Source organism: Guillardia theta (genome assembly GCF_000315625.1).
Source record: "Guillardia theta CCMP2712 unplaced genomic scaffold GUITHscaffold_14, whole genome shotgun sequence".
Taxonomy (NCBI): Eukaryota; class Cryptophyceae; order Pyrenomonadales; family Geminigeraceae; genus Guillardia; species Guillardia theta.
In genome coordinates, this window is record NW_005434660.1 from 643370 (window position 1) to 658828 (window position 15459).

Here is a 15459-nt window from a genome sequence, read left to right on the forward strand (position 1 = left end):
GGCCGGCTGGCCCGTCAATGCTTGGACCTCTAGGGTGGAGACTTCGTTGTTGTGAAGGGAAGCCTAAGCAGCGGTGGATCAAACGTAAGGAGGAGGAGGAGGAGGAGGAGGAGGAGGAGGAGGAGGAGGAGGATGGCGGCGAGGGGTTACAGTCTCAGGTCGATGCTGAGAGGAACTCAGACTTCTTCTCAGGTTAGCAGCCTGTTCCCAAGTTCAGACTCTCTCCCCACTCTCCTTTCTCTCTCTCCACCCCCGGCCTTCCTCTTACTCCTCCTCCTCCTCCCCCTCTCACTTCTCGGCTGCTCATCTGCAGTTCGTCATCCTTCTGCTTGATCAGCGCCTGCAGCTCCTCCAGCCTTCACGTCGTCACCAGCACGAAACAACAACCTCCTCGCCGTCACCGCAGCCGAAGTCGATGCGTTTCATCCTCCTCCTGCTTCTCCTCCTGCTTCTCCTCCTGCTTCTCCCTCTCCCTCGTCTGCTTCTCTTTCTCCTCCTCTCGCTCGCTGATTGACTTGAACCTCATCAGTTGCAGAGCATCAAAGGAGGACAAGCCCTACCGGATCTTCCGACACCGGCTGGTCTACCCACATCTGCGGATTTCCCAGCACCGGCTGGTCTGGTTGTTGTCTCTCGTCTCCGCCCTTGACGGTTTGTGTGTGAGCGTCGAGGCATGAGGGTGAAGTCTGAGAAGTCTGAGACGAGGAGGAGCAAGTCGCGGGTCGATGCAGCTGCTGGCTCATGATCTTGCTTTCACACAGAGATCGCTCCATTTCCCTCATTCGCTCTCGCAATTGCCTGCCATGTCCACAGCTCGCTTCCTCCTCCTCCTGTTCCTCCTCCTCCTCTCACCTCGTCTCCTCGAAGGAAGTGTTGAGCGCTTCCAGCAGTCTCTTCCGCTCATTCTCTCTCCTCACGCTGTGAATGGCGTCAGGTTGGTCGTGGTGAGGAACGAGAACCTGAGCCAGGCCTGCAGCAGTTCGCTCAGCGTCTCCTTCCTTCGCTTCTCTGCCTTCTCCTTGGTGACCCTCGAGGTCAGACTGACGTCAAGCTCACCCGTGAGTTCACCTCCCCCTCTCTCACTTCCTCTTTTACCTCCTCGCCCTCACCCTCGCCGCCCATTCGCAGAAGAAGCTTCTCTCCCTCCTCGCCAGCGTCTGTTGAGGATGTTGAGGAGGACGGAGGTGGGGAGGGGCAGTGCAGGGAAGGGGAGGGGAGGGGAGCGCATCACCAGGGCCGGAAGCTTGAAGACAAGTTTCAATGCCATGTGCGATGTCAGCACTTGCTGGCCCGCCTCCTTCGCCTGCATGAGTTGTTGCGGCTGCTCCTCCTCCTTCTCCTGCAGGAGCTCAACCGAATGGAGGGAGAAGGTCGGCAGACCTTGAGCGACGTCGGGAGCTCTCGCATGCCTGACGTGATGACGAGGGAGAGCAGCAGCGTTGAGAAGGCGGAGGAGAGAGCCATGACGATCTGACCGAAAGACTTGAGAGCGAGAGGCGAAGAGAAGAGGGAAGGTGAGGTGAGGGGATGGGGAGGGAGGATCTCTCAGGGGGGGAGGAGGAGTAGACAGAGAAGGAAAAAGAAGAATGGTTGGTTTGAGAAGGAGGAGGAGCGAGGGGGGAGGGGAAAGGACCTGCAACCCTAGCACGTGGTTGATCGCGATGGACCCAAGAGTGAAGGCGAGGTATCTCCGCAGCTCGACGACATTCATGGGAGGGAACTAACGAAAGGTAAGAAAGAACAAGACCTTGCGCTATCATCAAGGTGTTGAAGATATCTCCTCCTCCCTCTCCTTCAGATTATCATCAACTTTTCTACTTTCATCATCTCCTGACGGCCTCATCCAGTAAACTCTTCCTCAGTTTCTATTCATCCTCGTACTCGTCCTCGTCCTCGTCCTCGTCCTCGTCCTCGTCCTCGTCCTCGTCCTCGTCATCTTCCATCTCTTCGCCGCTTGCGGTCACCAGCCTGTCTTTGGCTCGGGTCTTGTCAATTTTTTCTGAAAGACTATCTTAGTTGACTGATTTTGCCACGTCGGTGCTGTATGAGGCCCTTCACATCACTTAAAAAAAACGTCAAAATTGATATCTCCGGAAATAGATCTGGTGGCTGGGGGGGAATGCGAGGTAGGAGGTGAAGGAGACTGAGCTCAGATCTCGCTGCTCCTCATGGCTCCTCCTGCTCGCCTTGTAGCTGCTGCTCTCGCAGGTCCACCTCGCAGGCCTCTAGGCCCCGTGACTGTACCCGTGACTGTATGACCCCACAGGAGCCTGCGTGCTGGCATTCGTCTTTGCCTCTTCTCAACATCATTCTCGTTCGTCGCTTGAGGCAGCAACAAGCTCCTGCTGTCTGCCCTCTGAAGTTTCTCCAGGAATCCACAAGTGACTTGAAGAAGTCTCAGGCATCGAGACTTCACAGGTGAGCGATGAGCGATGAGCGATGAGCGATGAGCAATGTGCGATGTGCGATGAGCGATGAGACATGTTCAGATATTCGAGGCTGAAGGAGCTTTCTCGCCACCGAAGTCAAAGCCTTGAAGGTACTGAGAAACGGGACTGCAAGATTGTCTGAAAGAGGTGGAACTCTAGAGTTTCAGCCCAACATCTTCGAGAAGTTTGTCTTGCCACAAGCGCTGAATCAAGAGAAGAAGCACGTAGCAGGTGCGAGCGAGAGATCGGAGTGATAAGACGTTGACGTCGAGCCCCCAAAGAAGAGAGACAAGAAGCATCGGAGCGACCAGATGTGGAAGAGGCAGGCGAAAAGGACAGGGAGGATGTGCGGGAGGATGTGCGGTCTGCAGCGACTTGGAAGCAAGACCCGCTCCTGGTAAGTGCTCGCCCAGTCGCTGGCCCATGAGATCATTTCCACGTACAGATCCCGTCTGTCGATGCAAGCAATGGCGGAGTAAACGACAGGCAAGCGAGGGAAGAGGAGGAGGAGAAGTGAAAGCATGGCAGACAAGTGCTGCAGTGGGAGGCAGACTTGGACTGGAAGCTGCAGCAGGTCGAGGAGGAGAGGAGAGGGCGTGTTGTCAGAGGCGAGGTCATGTTGCTTGCAGATGGACCAGCAGCTGCAGCGAGAAGTTGAGCGAGAGAACCGCGAGCTAACGAGGCGGGGCCGCTAGCCGTCTCTTTCTGGCTCTGACTGAATCCCCGATGTTAGGGAGGAGAAGCTTCTGGTGATTGAGAAGGAAAGGTTGCGTCAAGGTGATAAGTACATGGCCCCTGTCCTCGGCGTTGACTTTGAGGTGTGCAGGAGCTCCGTTGGCGGTACCCATTCTCTTGTTCTCATTCTCTTGTTCTCATCCTCTTGTTCTCATCCTCTTGTTCTTATTCTCTTGTTCTTATTCTCTCTCTTCCCTCCTCCTTATCTCCCAACGATTTGTAGTTTGATTTAGTCAGGCTCGCTTCGTCCTCTGTGCGAGCCTGACTAAATCTTCTCCTTCGTCTCACTTCTCACCCAAGTCACCTCCTCTTGTCTGACTCCTGATTGTGTTGAAATTTGAGGGGTGAATGTTTTAGGTGTGGACAGCATTTGTTTCTCTCGTCTTTCTCCTCTTCCTCCTCCTTCTCTGCTGTTGTTGGAGATATCTGCAGGTACCCTTCCCCTTTTCCTCATATCCTTCCTTTTCTTCGTTTTCCTTGTCCTCCTCGTCTTTTCCCTAAATGTTTTAATCTACTGTGTACAGCGTGAGCGTCTTCGGCACGCTTATGCTCCTGCGGAGACACGAGCAAAGACAGTGGAGGTCGTCGACCTCAAGCGAGGTCAGGCGCTGAGGGTCTCGTTCCTGTCTCACTCTCCTGCGCAGCAGGGAGCACGGAAGCGGAGCGGCAGCTGAAGGTCGGGCTGACTTTTGGTGTACGAAACTGAGAGGAGGCTGGTAGGAGGGGACGCCGTCTGTCCCGCTCCACGTCAAAGCAGCTCAACTCAATGACGTGAGGCAACCAAGAGATGGGAAGGGACAAGAGAGGAGGACGAAGAGGGTTGAGGGTTGAGGGTTGAGGGTTGAGGGTTGAGGGTTGAGGGTTGAGGGTGGAGGGTTGAGGGTTGAGGGTTGAGGGCGAGGGTTCTTGTTCTGACCTGCCTCTTCCATCCAGCTTCTCGATCGTCATGCCTCCATCCGAGCAGCCAGCGCGAGGATCGTTTCGAGTTCACACGCTCGCGCGGTCACTCGGCAGTTCGAGGAGGAGACGAGACGGGTAAGAGGAGGACAGCAAGAGCTGCCAGTGACATCCTGCAGGTCAACTTGCCGCAAGTAAAGGGAGGAGGTGGTGGCGCTGGTGGTGGGGGATGGGGAGTGCAGGTGGGCGAGCAAAGAGTTTTTTGATTTTTTTGTTTAGTTGTGATCATTGAGCAGGTTCAGCTCCCGCCCCTGCCAATAAGCTCCTACCCCCCCATCCTCTCACAACCACAAGACGGCAGCATGCTTGAGTCAGCTGTTGAGTCCGGGCCCAACCTCGCGCCCTCTCCTACCACTCGGCTGTTCTCGCCCGCAGTCTCTTCCGATCTGCTTTCCTTCCCGTTGCTGAGTCAGCTCTGACAGGAGGAGAAGCAAGGTGAGGCTGGGCCCTCAAGCCGCGTGTCTCCTCCCTCTTCGTCTCAGCCGCTTCCTTCTTCGTACCTGCATGCCAGCAGATCTCAGGTAGGAGTATTCTACAGCTCGAGGATGAGAGTCTGAAGCTTGCTTCCTCCTGCTGCCCCTCAGATGGTTCAAACGTCTCCACGCATCCTCGCGTCCCCGCGGCTGCCGCTAGCAGGCGGCGCTGCTTCAGACTGGCTCTTCGGGTCACGGTAACGCCCAGCTGGATGGCCGAGTGGAGCTTGACGAAGAGCAGGTGGCAGTGGTCAGCTGGGGGGCAGGCTGAGGGGGTCGCTGAGCTCTGCGTCGATGGTGAGCTCAGAGAAGTTGCCGTGAAGAAGCTGAGGAGAGAAACAGGCTCGTTCAAAGCGCCTTCTGCTGGACAACATGCACACTGGTGAGATGAAGAAAGAGAGGAGAGACGAGGAGGGAAAGGAGGGGGAGGGGGAGGGGGAGGGGGAGGGGGAGGGGAATGAGGAAGAGGAGAGTGACGGGGATGGCAGTAAGGTTGATGGGTATCTCAGGTGGCTGGATGAGCAGGGGAGGCTCAACGTGGAGTGGGGCAACCGGCTTGGGCTGCACGTACTAGTGGTAGGAGGGGAAGAAGCGACGGCAGGGAAGTGACGGGGGGCAGGTGGACAAGGGGAGGGGAAGGCTCACGGGAATGCGATCCAACGGTAAGGCGAGGAAGGGGAGAGAGCTGGGGAGCGCAGGAGGAAACGAGGAAGGAGAAGGTGATGAAGAGCTGGTGCAGGGAATGTGCCAGTGGAGGCTCAGCTGCTGAGAGATCAGAGGGAGCAGGTGTGCACTGTCTCCTCCTCCTCCTCTCACCCCTCGCAGGACCTGCCGCCTGCCTTCTTCTCGCCCAGGGTCTCGACGCTCCCGCTGATCCACGAGGACTCGCGAAGGTCGACAGCAGCTGCTCGGCATGCCGCTGACTCCCGCAGGTCGGAGGAGAGTGGGAGCCTCGAGTGGAGCTCCATGCTGAACCAGGGAGGTGAAGAGAGCGGCGATGCTGGCAGTGGCTCACCGAGACGATGAAGGAGATATGGGGGGCGAAGGGAGGAAGAGGGAGAGGAGGAGGAGGGAGAGGAGGAGGGAGAGGAGGGAGAGAAGGAGGAGGAGGAGGAGGAGGAGGAGGAGGAGGAGGAGGAGGAGGAGGATTCAAGGTGGTATAATACAATCTATCTACAAGCTACTCCACGTGCCCACCAGCTATCTCAGCCTTAGCGTGACACCAGGTGCCGGAGAAGACCTGCCGGAGGATATCCCTGCTTCCTTGTCAGCACGCCGAGGAGAGCAAGTCATGCGACAGGGAGGAGGGAGGAGCAAGTGGCGATGGGAAGAGAGTAGGAGGAGGAACGGGAGGAGGAGCAGGAGGAGGAGGAGGTGGTGGAGGGAGAGGCTGCTCACCTGATCTCTCGCTCTAGGAGCACGCAGACAGCATGGAAGAACTCTGCTTGCGTGCTGCCTACCCCCTCCCCATCCTCCAAGAGCTCGTTCACCTCCCGCGGGATCTCTAGGATGATGGCCCCATGGTCCCCCACCTGAGCATGGAAATGACCAGACGCTTTCTGCTGCACGAAGTTGGTCAGCCCGAAGCAAGCTCCGCTGTCCAGGATCTTGTAAACGTCATCCAGCCGCTTCAGCTTCACCTGCCCCGAGAACACCATGAAGATGCTCGCCGCCTTGTGCGCGAGCGCGAACTCGCTTCCTCGCTCCAGCCGGTGCACCTTGCCGTACCGGTCGAGGATGCTGGCGAAGGAGGGCTGGCGGTGAGCGGCTTCAGTGCTGCTGCCGGCCTTGTGGAGGGTGATGTTGCGCTTGAGGAGGCTGAAGACCTGGAAGGCGCGATGAGCCGAGGCCAGCGAGAGCTCGATGGTGTCGTAGAGGACGGAGGAGCCGTCGCCCTCCCTGGAGACGCGGATGATGAGGGCGGTCTGCTGGTAGCGATCCTTGAAGACGACGCTCTCCAGGCAGGAGAGGGGGATGAGGCGCGACTGAGAGTCGATGACGGGCCCGTAGATGAGCGGGTCGAGGATCACGAACTTGGTGAAGAAAATGATCCTCATCTTCACCTCCCTGCGGACCGTCGGCTGCCTCAACTTGCACTTGAACGTCTTGAGCAGCCGCTCTGTCAGCGGCAACCCGAACATCCTGATGCAGTGCGCCCGTAGCCGCTCCTTTGCGTCCTGCTCGGGGAGGACGGAGCGATCGTTGAGAGCCTTGAGGGAGGCCATGCGGATCATGTCCATCTGGATGCGGTCGAGGCGCATGGCGAGGAGGATGCTGAGGGACTTGTAGAAGGAGCTCGTCTCTCCTGCTGTCCGCAGCCCCTCGATCGAGATCTTCTCGATGTCTGCCATCCCCTCCCCGCACCTCATCTTGTTCATCCTCAGCAGCTCGCGGTCTCTCGCCTGGTCGCTCATGCTCCCCTCCTGCACCTCCTGTGGCGTCATCAGCATGCGGATCGAAAACTTTTTGTTCCTCAAGGGCGATGAGATCTTGTACATCTCTTCCTCCTCCACCACACTCATGTCTCCTTTCTTGATGATCTTGGATGCTTGTTGGATCTGAAACATCCACTTCTCACGCTCCTGCTCGCTCGATGCGCTGCAGTAGAAAATACGATTCTGCATGACATCTTGGATCGCAAACGCCCACACACACGAGTTGTCCGTGTGCTCCGACACTTTGCAGTCGCGCAGGTTCACGATGCCCTTGGCGCCCTGGTTGCTCTTGAACGCTTCCTCGCTCGAGTAATACTCCAGCTTCTGCCCCTTTAGCACGAAGTAGCGATCCTTCCAGGCTACGTTGTACCATCCCCGCTTCTTGAGCACGCCTCTGCGAGGGATGTCAGAACCTTCATAAGTGATTTCTCGCCTCCCCGCAACAGAGGGAGAAGATGAGAGGGCAGGAGGAGAGACGGCAGGAGGATCGACTTACTGTAGGACAGAGCGGCAAAAGGAGAGCTGGACCATGCTTGTAGTCTGTCCTTCCTCCTGGTATGCGCGCAAGGCACATCCTCGCTTGACGAGGCAGACGACCCGCGTGTTGTCCTCGCGAGCTCGCAGGCTCATGAAGTTCCCGTCATAGAGAAAGTCTGACCCGGGCACGAAGGAGCCGGAGCCGAAGATGCAGAGGATGGGGACGCGGAGGTTCTGCCGGTTGTTCTCGTCGGGGATGCTGTTGCCGAGGCTGTGAAAGTGCGCCATCCCGCTGCTGTCGTCCTGCACGATGCCCTCGACGGCCCCCTGCTGGATGAAGTAGACATAGTCGTCTCGGAACGACTCCTTGGTCAGGAACTCTCCCTTGCGCAGGTTCAAGGTGATGGCGAACTCGTTATGCACGAACATGAGCTGGAACGACTTGATCTGCGCCTCGATCAGCCGGTCGCTCGCCTCCCCTTCAAAGCAGAGGTGCTTCATCTCCGGCTTCAGGTGGACTTTCATGTGGAACGTCGGGTCTACCAGCTGGTTGGAGCTGTCCTTGTGCAGCATGTCCACGTTGCGCTTGCGGAAGATGATGACGTTGCTGCCCTCGTAGAAGGACGTGTGGAACATGACGAAGAAAGCAAGCTTCCGTTTCGCATTCATCCCGAGGGTCTGGAGCAAGTTTACAGGTCAACCTTGGAAAGGGAGAACAAGACAAGGGGAGGCGGGGAAGAAAAACTGACCGGGTGAATGTAAAAGTCTATCCTGACGTCTGTCCAGATCAAGATCTGAGTGTTGAGCTCAATGTTGACCCCATAGCGCTCTGATTTGGTCTTGACAATCTCTTGCGGAGGCCCGAAGTCAAGAGAGTCGTGCACGACCGTCCTTTGACACCTCACGACGAAGCTGCAAGTGCTAGAGTGAGCAGGCAGCCTAGAGGACAGAGAGAGAAGAGAAGGAGAGCGAAAAGAAGGATTATGAAGAAGGGAGTGAGGAAGGTGAGAGGAGGAGAGGGAGGCAAGGCAAGGGAGTTCAAGCAGAGCAAGCGAGGGGCAGGCCCTTCACCTCATGCGCAAAGACTTGTACTTCTCCATGAAGCGATTGCAGTGCAAGGTGAGTTTCTCCATGAACCGATACTTGACACTCCAAGGGTCTACCCCGCTGTACAGCACGGCCTCGAGGTAGTAGACGTACCGGAGCTGGCTCGGGCCCTGCACCCCCTGATTGTGCTTCACGTTCCTCCTCCCCACCCCGTCCTCCATGTCCTCGTCTAGCCCGTCCTCGGGGTTGTAGTCCTGCGTCCTCCGGTACGTGAAGAGCTCTAGCGCGTCCAGCGCGCATCTTCGATGCCCAGTCCAAAGGAGGAGGGCGGCGATCATAACGCCCGTCCTCCCCTTCCCTCCCTTGCAGTGCACTGCTATCGTGTTCTGCCGGTCCCTCGCCATCCACGCGCAAGACTCCTGGCACATGAAGACGAGCTCCGACAGGAGGGGAGGCGCGTGATCTTCGAACGGGATCCTCTGCACTTGGTTGAAGAGCAGCTGCGGGTGATAGTTCCCCATGACGCCGTCGGATGAGTTGTAGGTGTCGCAGAGGTTGAAGATGAAGAACTTCCCGTAGTGCCGCTGAGAAAGGAAGCGCGAGACGATGTGAATGTCGTTACGGAAGGCCGTGTGACCACCAAATGCAGGAGCTGACATGGCGATGATCCTATCTGTGATGTACGTGAGGTCCAGGTTGTAGCCATGCCTCTTGTATCTTCTCTTGTTCTTCCAAAACTTGTCAGATGACAGGCACATCATTCATCGTCCTTACCTGAGAAACTGCCTTCCTCAGCTTCTGGTTGACTGCTCCGCTCAGCATTCTCGCCCGCCTCACCGTCACAAGGACGCGCACAAATCGCATGACCATCGCAATCCTGGAGAACACTCGCAAGCTCGTCGCAGTGTTCTTCGTAGACTGAAGGCTGCTGGCTACTCCGCTTTGAGACTCGAAGATGTACTTGGTGACCTGCGAGGCAACAAGTATCAGACATATCATCATCAAGTATCAGACATATCATCATCAAGTATTAGACATATCATCATCAAGTATCAGACATATCATCATCAAGTATCAGACATATCATCATCAAGTATCAGACATATCATCATCAAGTATTAGACATATCATCATCAAGTATCAGACATATCATCATCAAGTATCAGACATATCATCATCAAGTATTAGACATATCATCATCAAGTATCAGACATATCATCATCAAGGCTCGGGCCTCACCAGGACCCCCGTGCTCAACCAGATGACCACGAAGTCAAAGATGTTCCACATGTTGGACCAGAAACGCATGCGCTGGGCGATCTGCCGCAGTGAGAGCTCGAGAAGAAAGAGAGACATCACGGTGAAGTTGATCGCAGTCTGCCAAGGCTGCTCAGAGTCCGACGAGTAATAGAAGGTGTAGATCATGATGTTTGAGAGGTCCACCATGACGAGCACCAACACCATGATGTTCACCCACATAGACTCCATCGCCTTCTCCAGCCTCTCTCGCCAGTAGAACTCCGACGGCTCTTCCCCGTAGTCAATGTCTTTCTCTTCGGCCTCTGCAAACAGGTCCTCGATCTCGGGCATCTGCAGCTCCGGTGTCCAGGAGGGGAACTTTGAGATCGACTGAGATTCCTTCCTCGCAGTTTCCAGCGGGAGATCCTGATTCTGGTACGACATGGACCCTGCTAACGAGTGGCTGCTCTTGTGGAAGAAGTAGCCCGCCGCGATCGTCGAGGTCCGCTGCAGCATCGAATCGCTCATGTCGCGGCTTTCAGGCCGAAACTCACAGAGAGAAAGAGACTTGGACAAGGAAGGAGGAGACCAGGTTCTATTTATCGGCTGCATCTGCAGCTCAACATCTACCTCACATGGCAACCCGTCATGCCCCATGACCGGATCCCCAGACAAGGTGCTGAGAACAAACGTGAAAAGCTTCGGCACGTTCTCGAGGGAGCAGAGGACAATCAAGTCCACAGAGACCTTCCCCACATAATCGTTGGCACTTAACAGGTCCCAGTCGAAACATTCGATCACCAGTGCGATGCCACACGACGCTCCCTCATTCACTTGCAAACTCTTGGCAAATTCTAACTGCATCTCGTGTACGAAGAACTCGAAGCTTTCATGGTACGCGTGCTCGTAGACATTCTTTGCAACATGTGTGGACGTCTTCTGCTGATCGAAGGAGAGCACGAGGAAAGGATCGCATCTGGCATTAGCGTCCATCTGTGGAAGATGTCGCACAGCGAGCTTCCGGGCATGCAGCATCATGTGCGAGGGTGGTGGGCCTGCTCTCTGGTCCGGAACGAGGCCATCTTCAAGGATGTCATGCTGTTCAATGTAACGAGCCTCAGTGAAAGGATAGATGAAATCCCCTGCCGACAAAGTTTCCGTGCCCTGAAGTTTCCTCTTCTGCTTTCTCTCTACTGCTTCCGTGGTGTCATCGGAATCTTGTACCGCAGCCCGAGAAGGAGCTGGAGTAGCGGATAGAGAGCTCATGTAGTCAAAAACAATGTCTCCACGTATGTTTCCTTCAGCCATCACTGAACGCTCTGATTCTGCCCCATCAACCACAATATTCAACAGCCTTTCCTCGGAAAAAATGTGCCTCGAATGCAGGCAATCGCTGTCAACATGCAAGGGATCAGCATGGGGGTCAGCACCATTGGATGAGGGGCACTTTGCTTCTTTCTCCTGTACAGTGCCTGAGGGCTCAAGAAGTTCAGCCTCTGATAGCTCGCCGTTGATATGACTGTTGGTCCCTTGCTGTGAATCTGCCAGCCACCACAATGCGCCCGTTTCAACTTGGGCTGGTTGCGTTGCTAGTGGCAGCTGGATGACAGTTGTAGTTGTCGAGTTGACAGACTCGTTTCCGCGTCCTAGTCCTTCAGATTCGCCCTCCGTGCTGCGAGATTCATACTTTGGAACCGGGAATTGATCACGAACTTTTGACAATCGCTGGGGCGAGATGGAGGGGAGTGGCACAGGCGCTCTGTTGGGATGGGTGTGAGAGCTATGGGTGGGGATGATGACTGTCATTCTCTCTCTCACTCTCTCTCGTCCTCCTTCCTCTCCCTCCTCCTCTTCTGCCTCCCTGCCCTCCCTTCCCCTCATGCCCTGAACACCTCTAACAAACAATTTACCCACCCTCTCTCGACCACCCCTCTCGACCACCCCTCTCGACCACCCTACCTCCATACGCCCCCTACCACCTACGGTTACCACTTGTCCTTTTCCTATCCCACCCCCCCATACAGCCACATCTCACGATTGTTATGACCCCCCTTCCTACCCACCCCGAGATCCGTTTGATAACAGTACCCCTTCGAAGAAGTCAGCACCCGTTGAAAATATCAACAATATAAACCACACCTGTGTCCAGGTACCCCTACCCTCAATTTGACTAGCATTATCATCTCTACCCCCACACCCTACCCCCCTATTCCCCAGTCTTTCTCGGTCAGAGCCTAGGAATGCCTTGCGTGAATCCACTCCCCTACTTCTTGTCTCCGTACCCTACTGAGAAATCCAGGACCCCTCATTCTCAGACATAGCACCCTCGTTTCAATTCTTGTACCCTCATTTACACACCCACCAGGGAAAATGTATCATACACACGTGGTTCAGTACCCCTCCCCATAGCTTGAAAAACGGGGTATTCAATTTCCTATTCATGTACCCCTCCCACCAATTGAAAGTACCCCACCATACCAATATCGTTCTTTTCCAACCACCGACCATAGTAGACGACATACCCACGCCATTGGGGCATCCTCCCCTCAATATTCTTTTCTACCCACATGTTTCCCATGTGATCACCCACCCTCTAGCAATTTCGGTACCATTCGGGTCTCCGGAGCTGATTTGTAAAACCACCTCGTCTACCCCACTTACACTCAGCCTGTACCCCACCCACCCTCTTTCGATGAATCTTGATTGGTCTACCCTACCCCTAGACTCCATGACTCTTCCCCCATGGCTGGTAGAAAACCACCCACCCCGTGGTCTTCGGAGTTAAAACACTCGGTAACTTTCATCTCCATACCACCATATCAACACTACTACTGTACCCCCCCACCCCCCACTTCGACCTCGAATCGATTGAAACCCCACATGCCGAGGTATACCCACCCCAGGAGGACCTCAGCGTTAATAACCCCCCGGTACATTTGAGGATAAATTGTCGGACATTAACATTTGAGTACCGGTACCATTCCATACCAAGTTTTCACTACCCCTAGGAGGGCCATCAAACCCCTCTATCTCCCACCCCTACCTACCTTTCAAGGCCTCTTCATCCGACTCTTCCCGGCATTATACACAAAAAATGGTTTCACACATTTTATCTGGCCCACCCCTACCCTCTACGGTTCAGACCGTATTACCATATGGGAGATCACCCGTCATTTACACCCAGGACCCTACCCCACCATACCTGGATGACCTTTCGAGTAAAGCAATCATCAGAGACCCGACTACTACATCGAATCCACTTTTGACCACCTCTATCAAAATACCCCACTCCTAGTCCTTTACCCTACCCAGAATCCATGAGGAGATTTTACTTGAACTAACCGGTACTGAATAACCCCTACCCCTAATCAACAATAATTATGTAACCCCCACCCCTAAATATGCCCTCGTGAGTTAAACTTTCTACCACCCCACCCCCTCGCTCGCCCTCACTGATTTTTAACTTCTCAGTGATGGCAGTTATTTAGTAACGGCTACAGTCGGGTTACCGTGCCACCGTGAACTTCGGAACCGGGCGGGCCGGGCCGCTCAGCCGCAGCCGCAGCGGTCAGTGACGGTGGGCCGCGACCACCACCGGCCCGGCCCGGCATGATCATCGGACCGTCACTGGCACGTACGCGTGAACTACGCCGCGGCGCCGGCCCCGCCGGGGCCTCAGTGAGACCGCCGTCCTGAGTCCGCATTCACCGTGTCGGAGCCCGGCCTGGGCCTCGCCTGCCAGCCTAGTACGGTGCGGTACAGGCACTCCGCCGATCGCCGCACCGTGCGGCGGCCGCGGGCGTTTCAAGTACTCGACCGTCTCACTGTGACTGGCTCGGAGAGTGGCAGGAAATCCGAGTGAGCTGAGTCCGCCAGTCATGCAAGCAAGTTGGCCCGGCGCCGGGGACCGTGCGTGTGACCGTCGGGCCCGTCCAGGCTCCAGGCTCGGTCCGTCACAGAGACCGCCGCGCCGTCACGAGTCACTCCGAGTCAGTCGGGCCGCGCGGGGCCCGGCGGCCGCCCGGCCCGGCGGCCGCAGCCAGCGCAGTGCTGCCGCGTGCCCGGCGTGGCAGTACTCGACTCCGGCGACGATGGCATGGCGGACTCAGAAGCACTGCGGCATGGGGCTGCTTCAAGGCTTCAAGGCTTCAGGGCTTCAGGGCTTCCGAAGTTCAAGGCTTCAGGGCTTCAAGCCAGAGTCTGACAAGGGAGCACGAACACAGCGGCGTCGCTTTTGGACGGGACTCCCTCCTGTCTCCGATCTCCCGTATCCGCAAGGCTGACTCAAGTGATCCGATCGGAAGCGCCTTATCGTGCTGGAGCCTTGGGTCGGCATCTTCAAGCTTTGCACGTGTAGAGAAACCATCTGTTGTCCTCATCATACGTCTCACAGCTCACTTCCCTCCATAGCTGCTCGCCCTCTGCTGATGCTTGTCGCAGGAACGGCATCCGGTAAGTCGGCTCCTCATAGGAGACCACCAGGTATACCCCGTCGCTCTTGAGTCTGCGAGAGCATCAGTGCCGTGAATGAGCAATCCCATGCGCTCTGACATTCTGCGCAGCTCCACCAAGACCTTCCTTCCTTTCTCCTCTGCTTCTCTCGCCGCTCTCTTCAGGAAGGGATCTTGTGCCTCCTGCAATCCTCCGGCTCATGAGAACAGATCCGCCCCGGTGGATCGCCAACCTTCTTGCCACTTCGCTTCCACAGCTCTCGCCGATCATGGACGGCCAGGACGGAGTCGAGGAGCCCCTTGTCGACGACCTGGCGCGTGTGAGAGGAGCGGGTGAACAGGAGAGGCGAGCGGACAAGAGCGATGGAGGCGTCGGAGAACGCGAGGGCTGCTGCGTCCATGTGGAAGAGGTGCAGAGTTTGCTCCTTCGCGCCTGCGCATTGCTCCCGCTCAGCCTGCAGGGTCCCGTCACCCCCCTCACCCCCAGCAAGACGAGAAAGGTGAATTGCAGCAGCGTCTGCACTCAGTCGAGGGGGGCAGAAGAAGGAGCATGTCAACTCTTACCTGGAGCTTCTTGATGACGACTGGGCTGAAGTCGATGCCGATCACTCGCGTGTATCCCTCTACAGCCTTGATCACGTCCTCACTCTACAGCCACCCACCCACCCACCCTCCCTCTTTCCCTCCCCCTACAGCCACACTCCCTCCCCTCGCTCGCTGCCTTCACCCGCCTTCACCGTCGCAGAGGTCCCAGATGAGACGAGAGCTGCCGCATCCAACATCGAGGATTCTGTCGGAGGAGCCAACGCCAGTTCGCTGCTTCCGAATGAGCAGAGGATGAATGAGCAGAGGATGAATGAGCAGAGGATGAATGAGCAGAGGATGAATGAGCAGAGGATGAATGAGCAGAGGATGAATGAGCAGAGGATGAATGAGCAGAGGATGTGAGCAGTGGATCTCACCTTGATGGCTTCAATCATCACATCCTGCCCTTTGCTTGGAAACCACTCGAAGTGACTCACTTGTGAGCTGCCTGATGCTTTTGCATCTACCACTATGGTCAGCTTAATATCACAGTACAAACAATTGCTCCTCTACTTCCATTGCCATCATCATCATCATCATCATCATCATCATCATCATCATCATCATCATCATCATCATCATCATCGCCATCATCATCATCGCCATCATCATCATCGCCATCATCATCATC

General features: G+C 56.0%; 5 protein-coding genes across 5 annotated transcripts in view; 1 reads left to right on the top strand and 4 right to left on the bottom strand.

Moving 5' to 3' along the window:
• GUITHDRAFT_103808 (hypothetical protein) overlaps positions 1 to 1711 on the bottom strand; it is a gene marked incomplete at both ends in the record, with an annotated part of 2024 nt that extends 313 nt beyond the window's left edge. Inside the window, 9 exons of the mRNA XM_005837505.1 lie at positions 293 to 356; positions 402 to 514; positions 561 to 798; positions 853 to 918; positions 960 to 1040; positions 1096 to 1157; positions 1232 to 1339; positions 1381 to 1470; positions 1634 to 1711. Coding sequence (XP_005837562.1) covers positions 293 to 356; positions 402 to 514; positions 561 to 798; positions 853 to 918; positions 960 to 1040; positions 1096 to 1157; positions 1232 to 1339; positions 1381 to 1470; positions 1634 to 1711 — 900 coding nt within the window. The remainder of the gene's footprint in view (positions 1 to 292; positions 357 to 401; positions 515 to 560; positions 799 to 852; positions 919 to 959; positions 1041 to 1095; positions 1158 to 1231; positions 1340 to 1380; positions 1471 to 1633) is intronic.
• Positions 1712 to 2168: 457 nt separating this feature from the next.
• On the top strand, positions 2169 to 5620 carry GUITHDRAFT_135216 (hypothetical protein; the record flags this gene model as incomplete). Its single annotated transcript, XM_005837506.1, has 19 exons — positions 2169 to 2252; positions 2372 to 2418; positions 2506 to 2660; positions 2801 to 2826; positions 2971 to 3042; positions 3191 to 3247; positions 3689 to 3764; positions 3809 to 3840; positions 4098 to 4199; positions 4241 to 4303; positions 4358 to 4431; positions 4497 to 4556; positions 4636 to 4642; positions 4706 to 4791; positions 4836 to 4976; positions 5104 to 5170; positions 5214 to 5313; positions 5334 to 5380; positions 5420 to 5620. The coding sequence occupies 19 exons, from the start codon at positions 2169 to 2171 to the stop codon at positions 5618 to 5620; spliced, it is 1497 nt and encodes a 498-aa protein (XP_005837563.1).
• Positions 5621 to 7266: 1646 nt separating this feature from the next.
• Positions 7267 to 8157, bottom strand: GUITHDRAFT_151194 (hypothetical protein; the record flags this gene model as incomplete). Its single annotated transcript, XM_005837507.1, has 2 exons — positions 7526 to 8157; positions 7267 to 7423 (listed from the first exon to the last, which is right to left on the bottom strand). Coding segments are annotated over exons 1-2 (751 nt in total), but the record flags the coding sequence as incomplete, so codon positions are not given.
• Positions 8158 to 8804: 647 nt separating this feature from the next.
• Positions 8805 to 9284, bottom strand: GUITHDRAFT_51330 (hypothetical protein; the record flags this gene model as incomplete). Its single annotated transcript, XM_005837508.1, has 1 exon — positions 8805 to 9284. A coding segment is annotated over one exon (480 nt), but the record flags the coding sequence as incomplete, so codon positions are not given.
• Positions 9285 to 13972: 4688 nt separating this feature from the next.
• On the bottom strand, positions 13973 to 15291 carry GUITHDRAFT_161831 (hypothetical protein; the record flags this gene model as incomplete). The annotated part of the gene is made up of 7 exons (XM_005837509.1): positions 15206 to 15291; positions 14981 to 15059; positions 14808 to 14866; positions 14477 to 14698; positions 14344 to 14426; positions 14191 to 14296; positions 13973 to 14158 (listed from the first exon to the last, which is right to left on the bottom strand). Exons 1-7 carry the CDS (start codon positions 15221 to 15223, stop codon positions 13973 to 13975), a joined length of 753 nt encoding a protein of 250 aa, XP_005837566.1. The 5' UTR covers positions 15224 to 15291.
• Between the last annotated feature and the right edge of the window lie 168 nt (positions 15292 to 15459).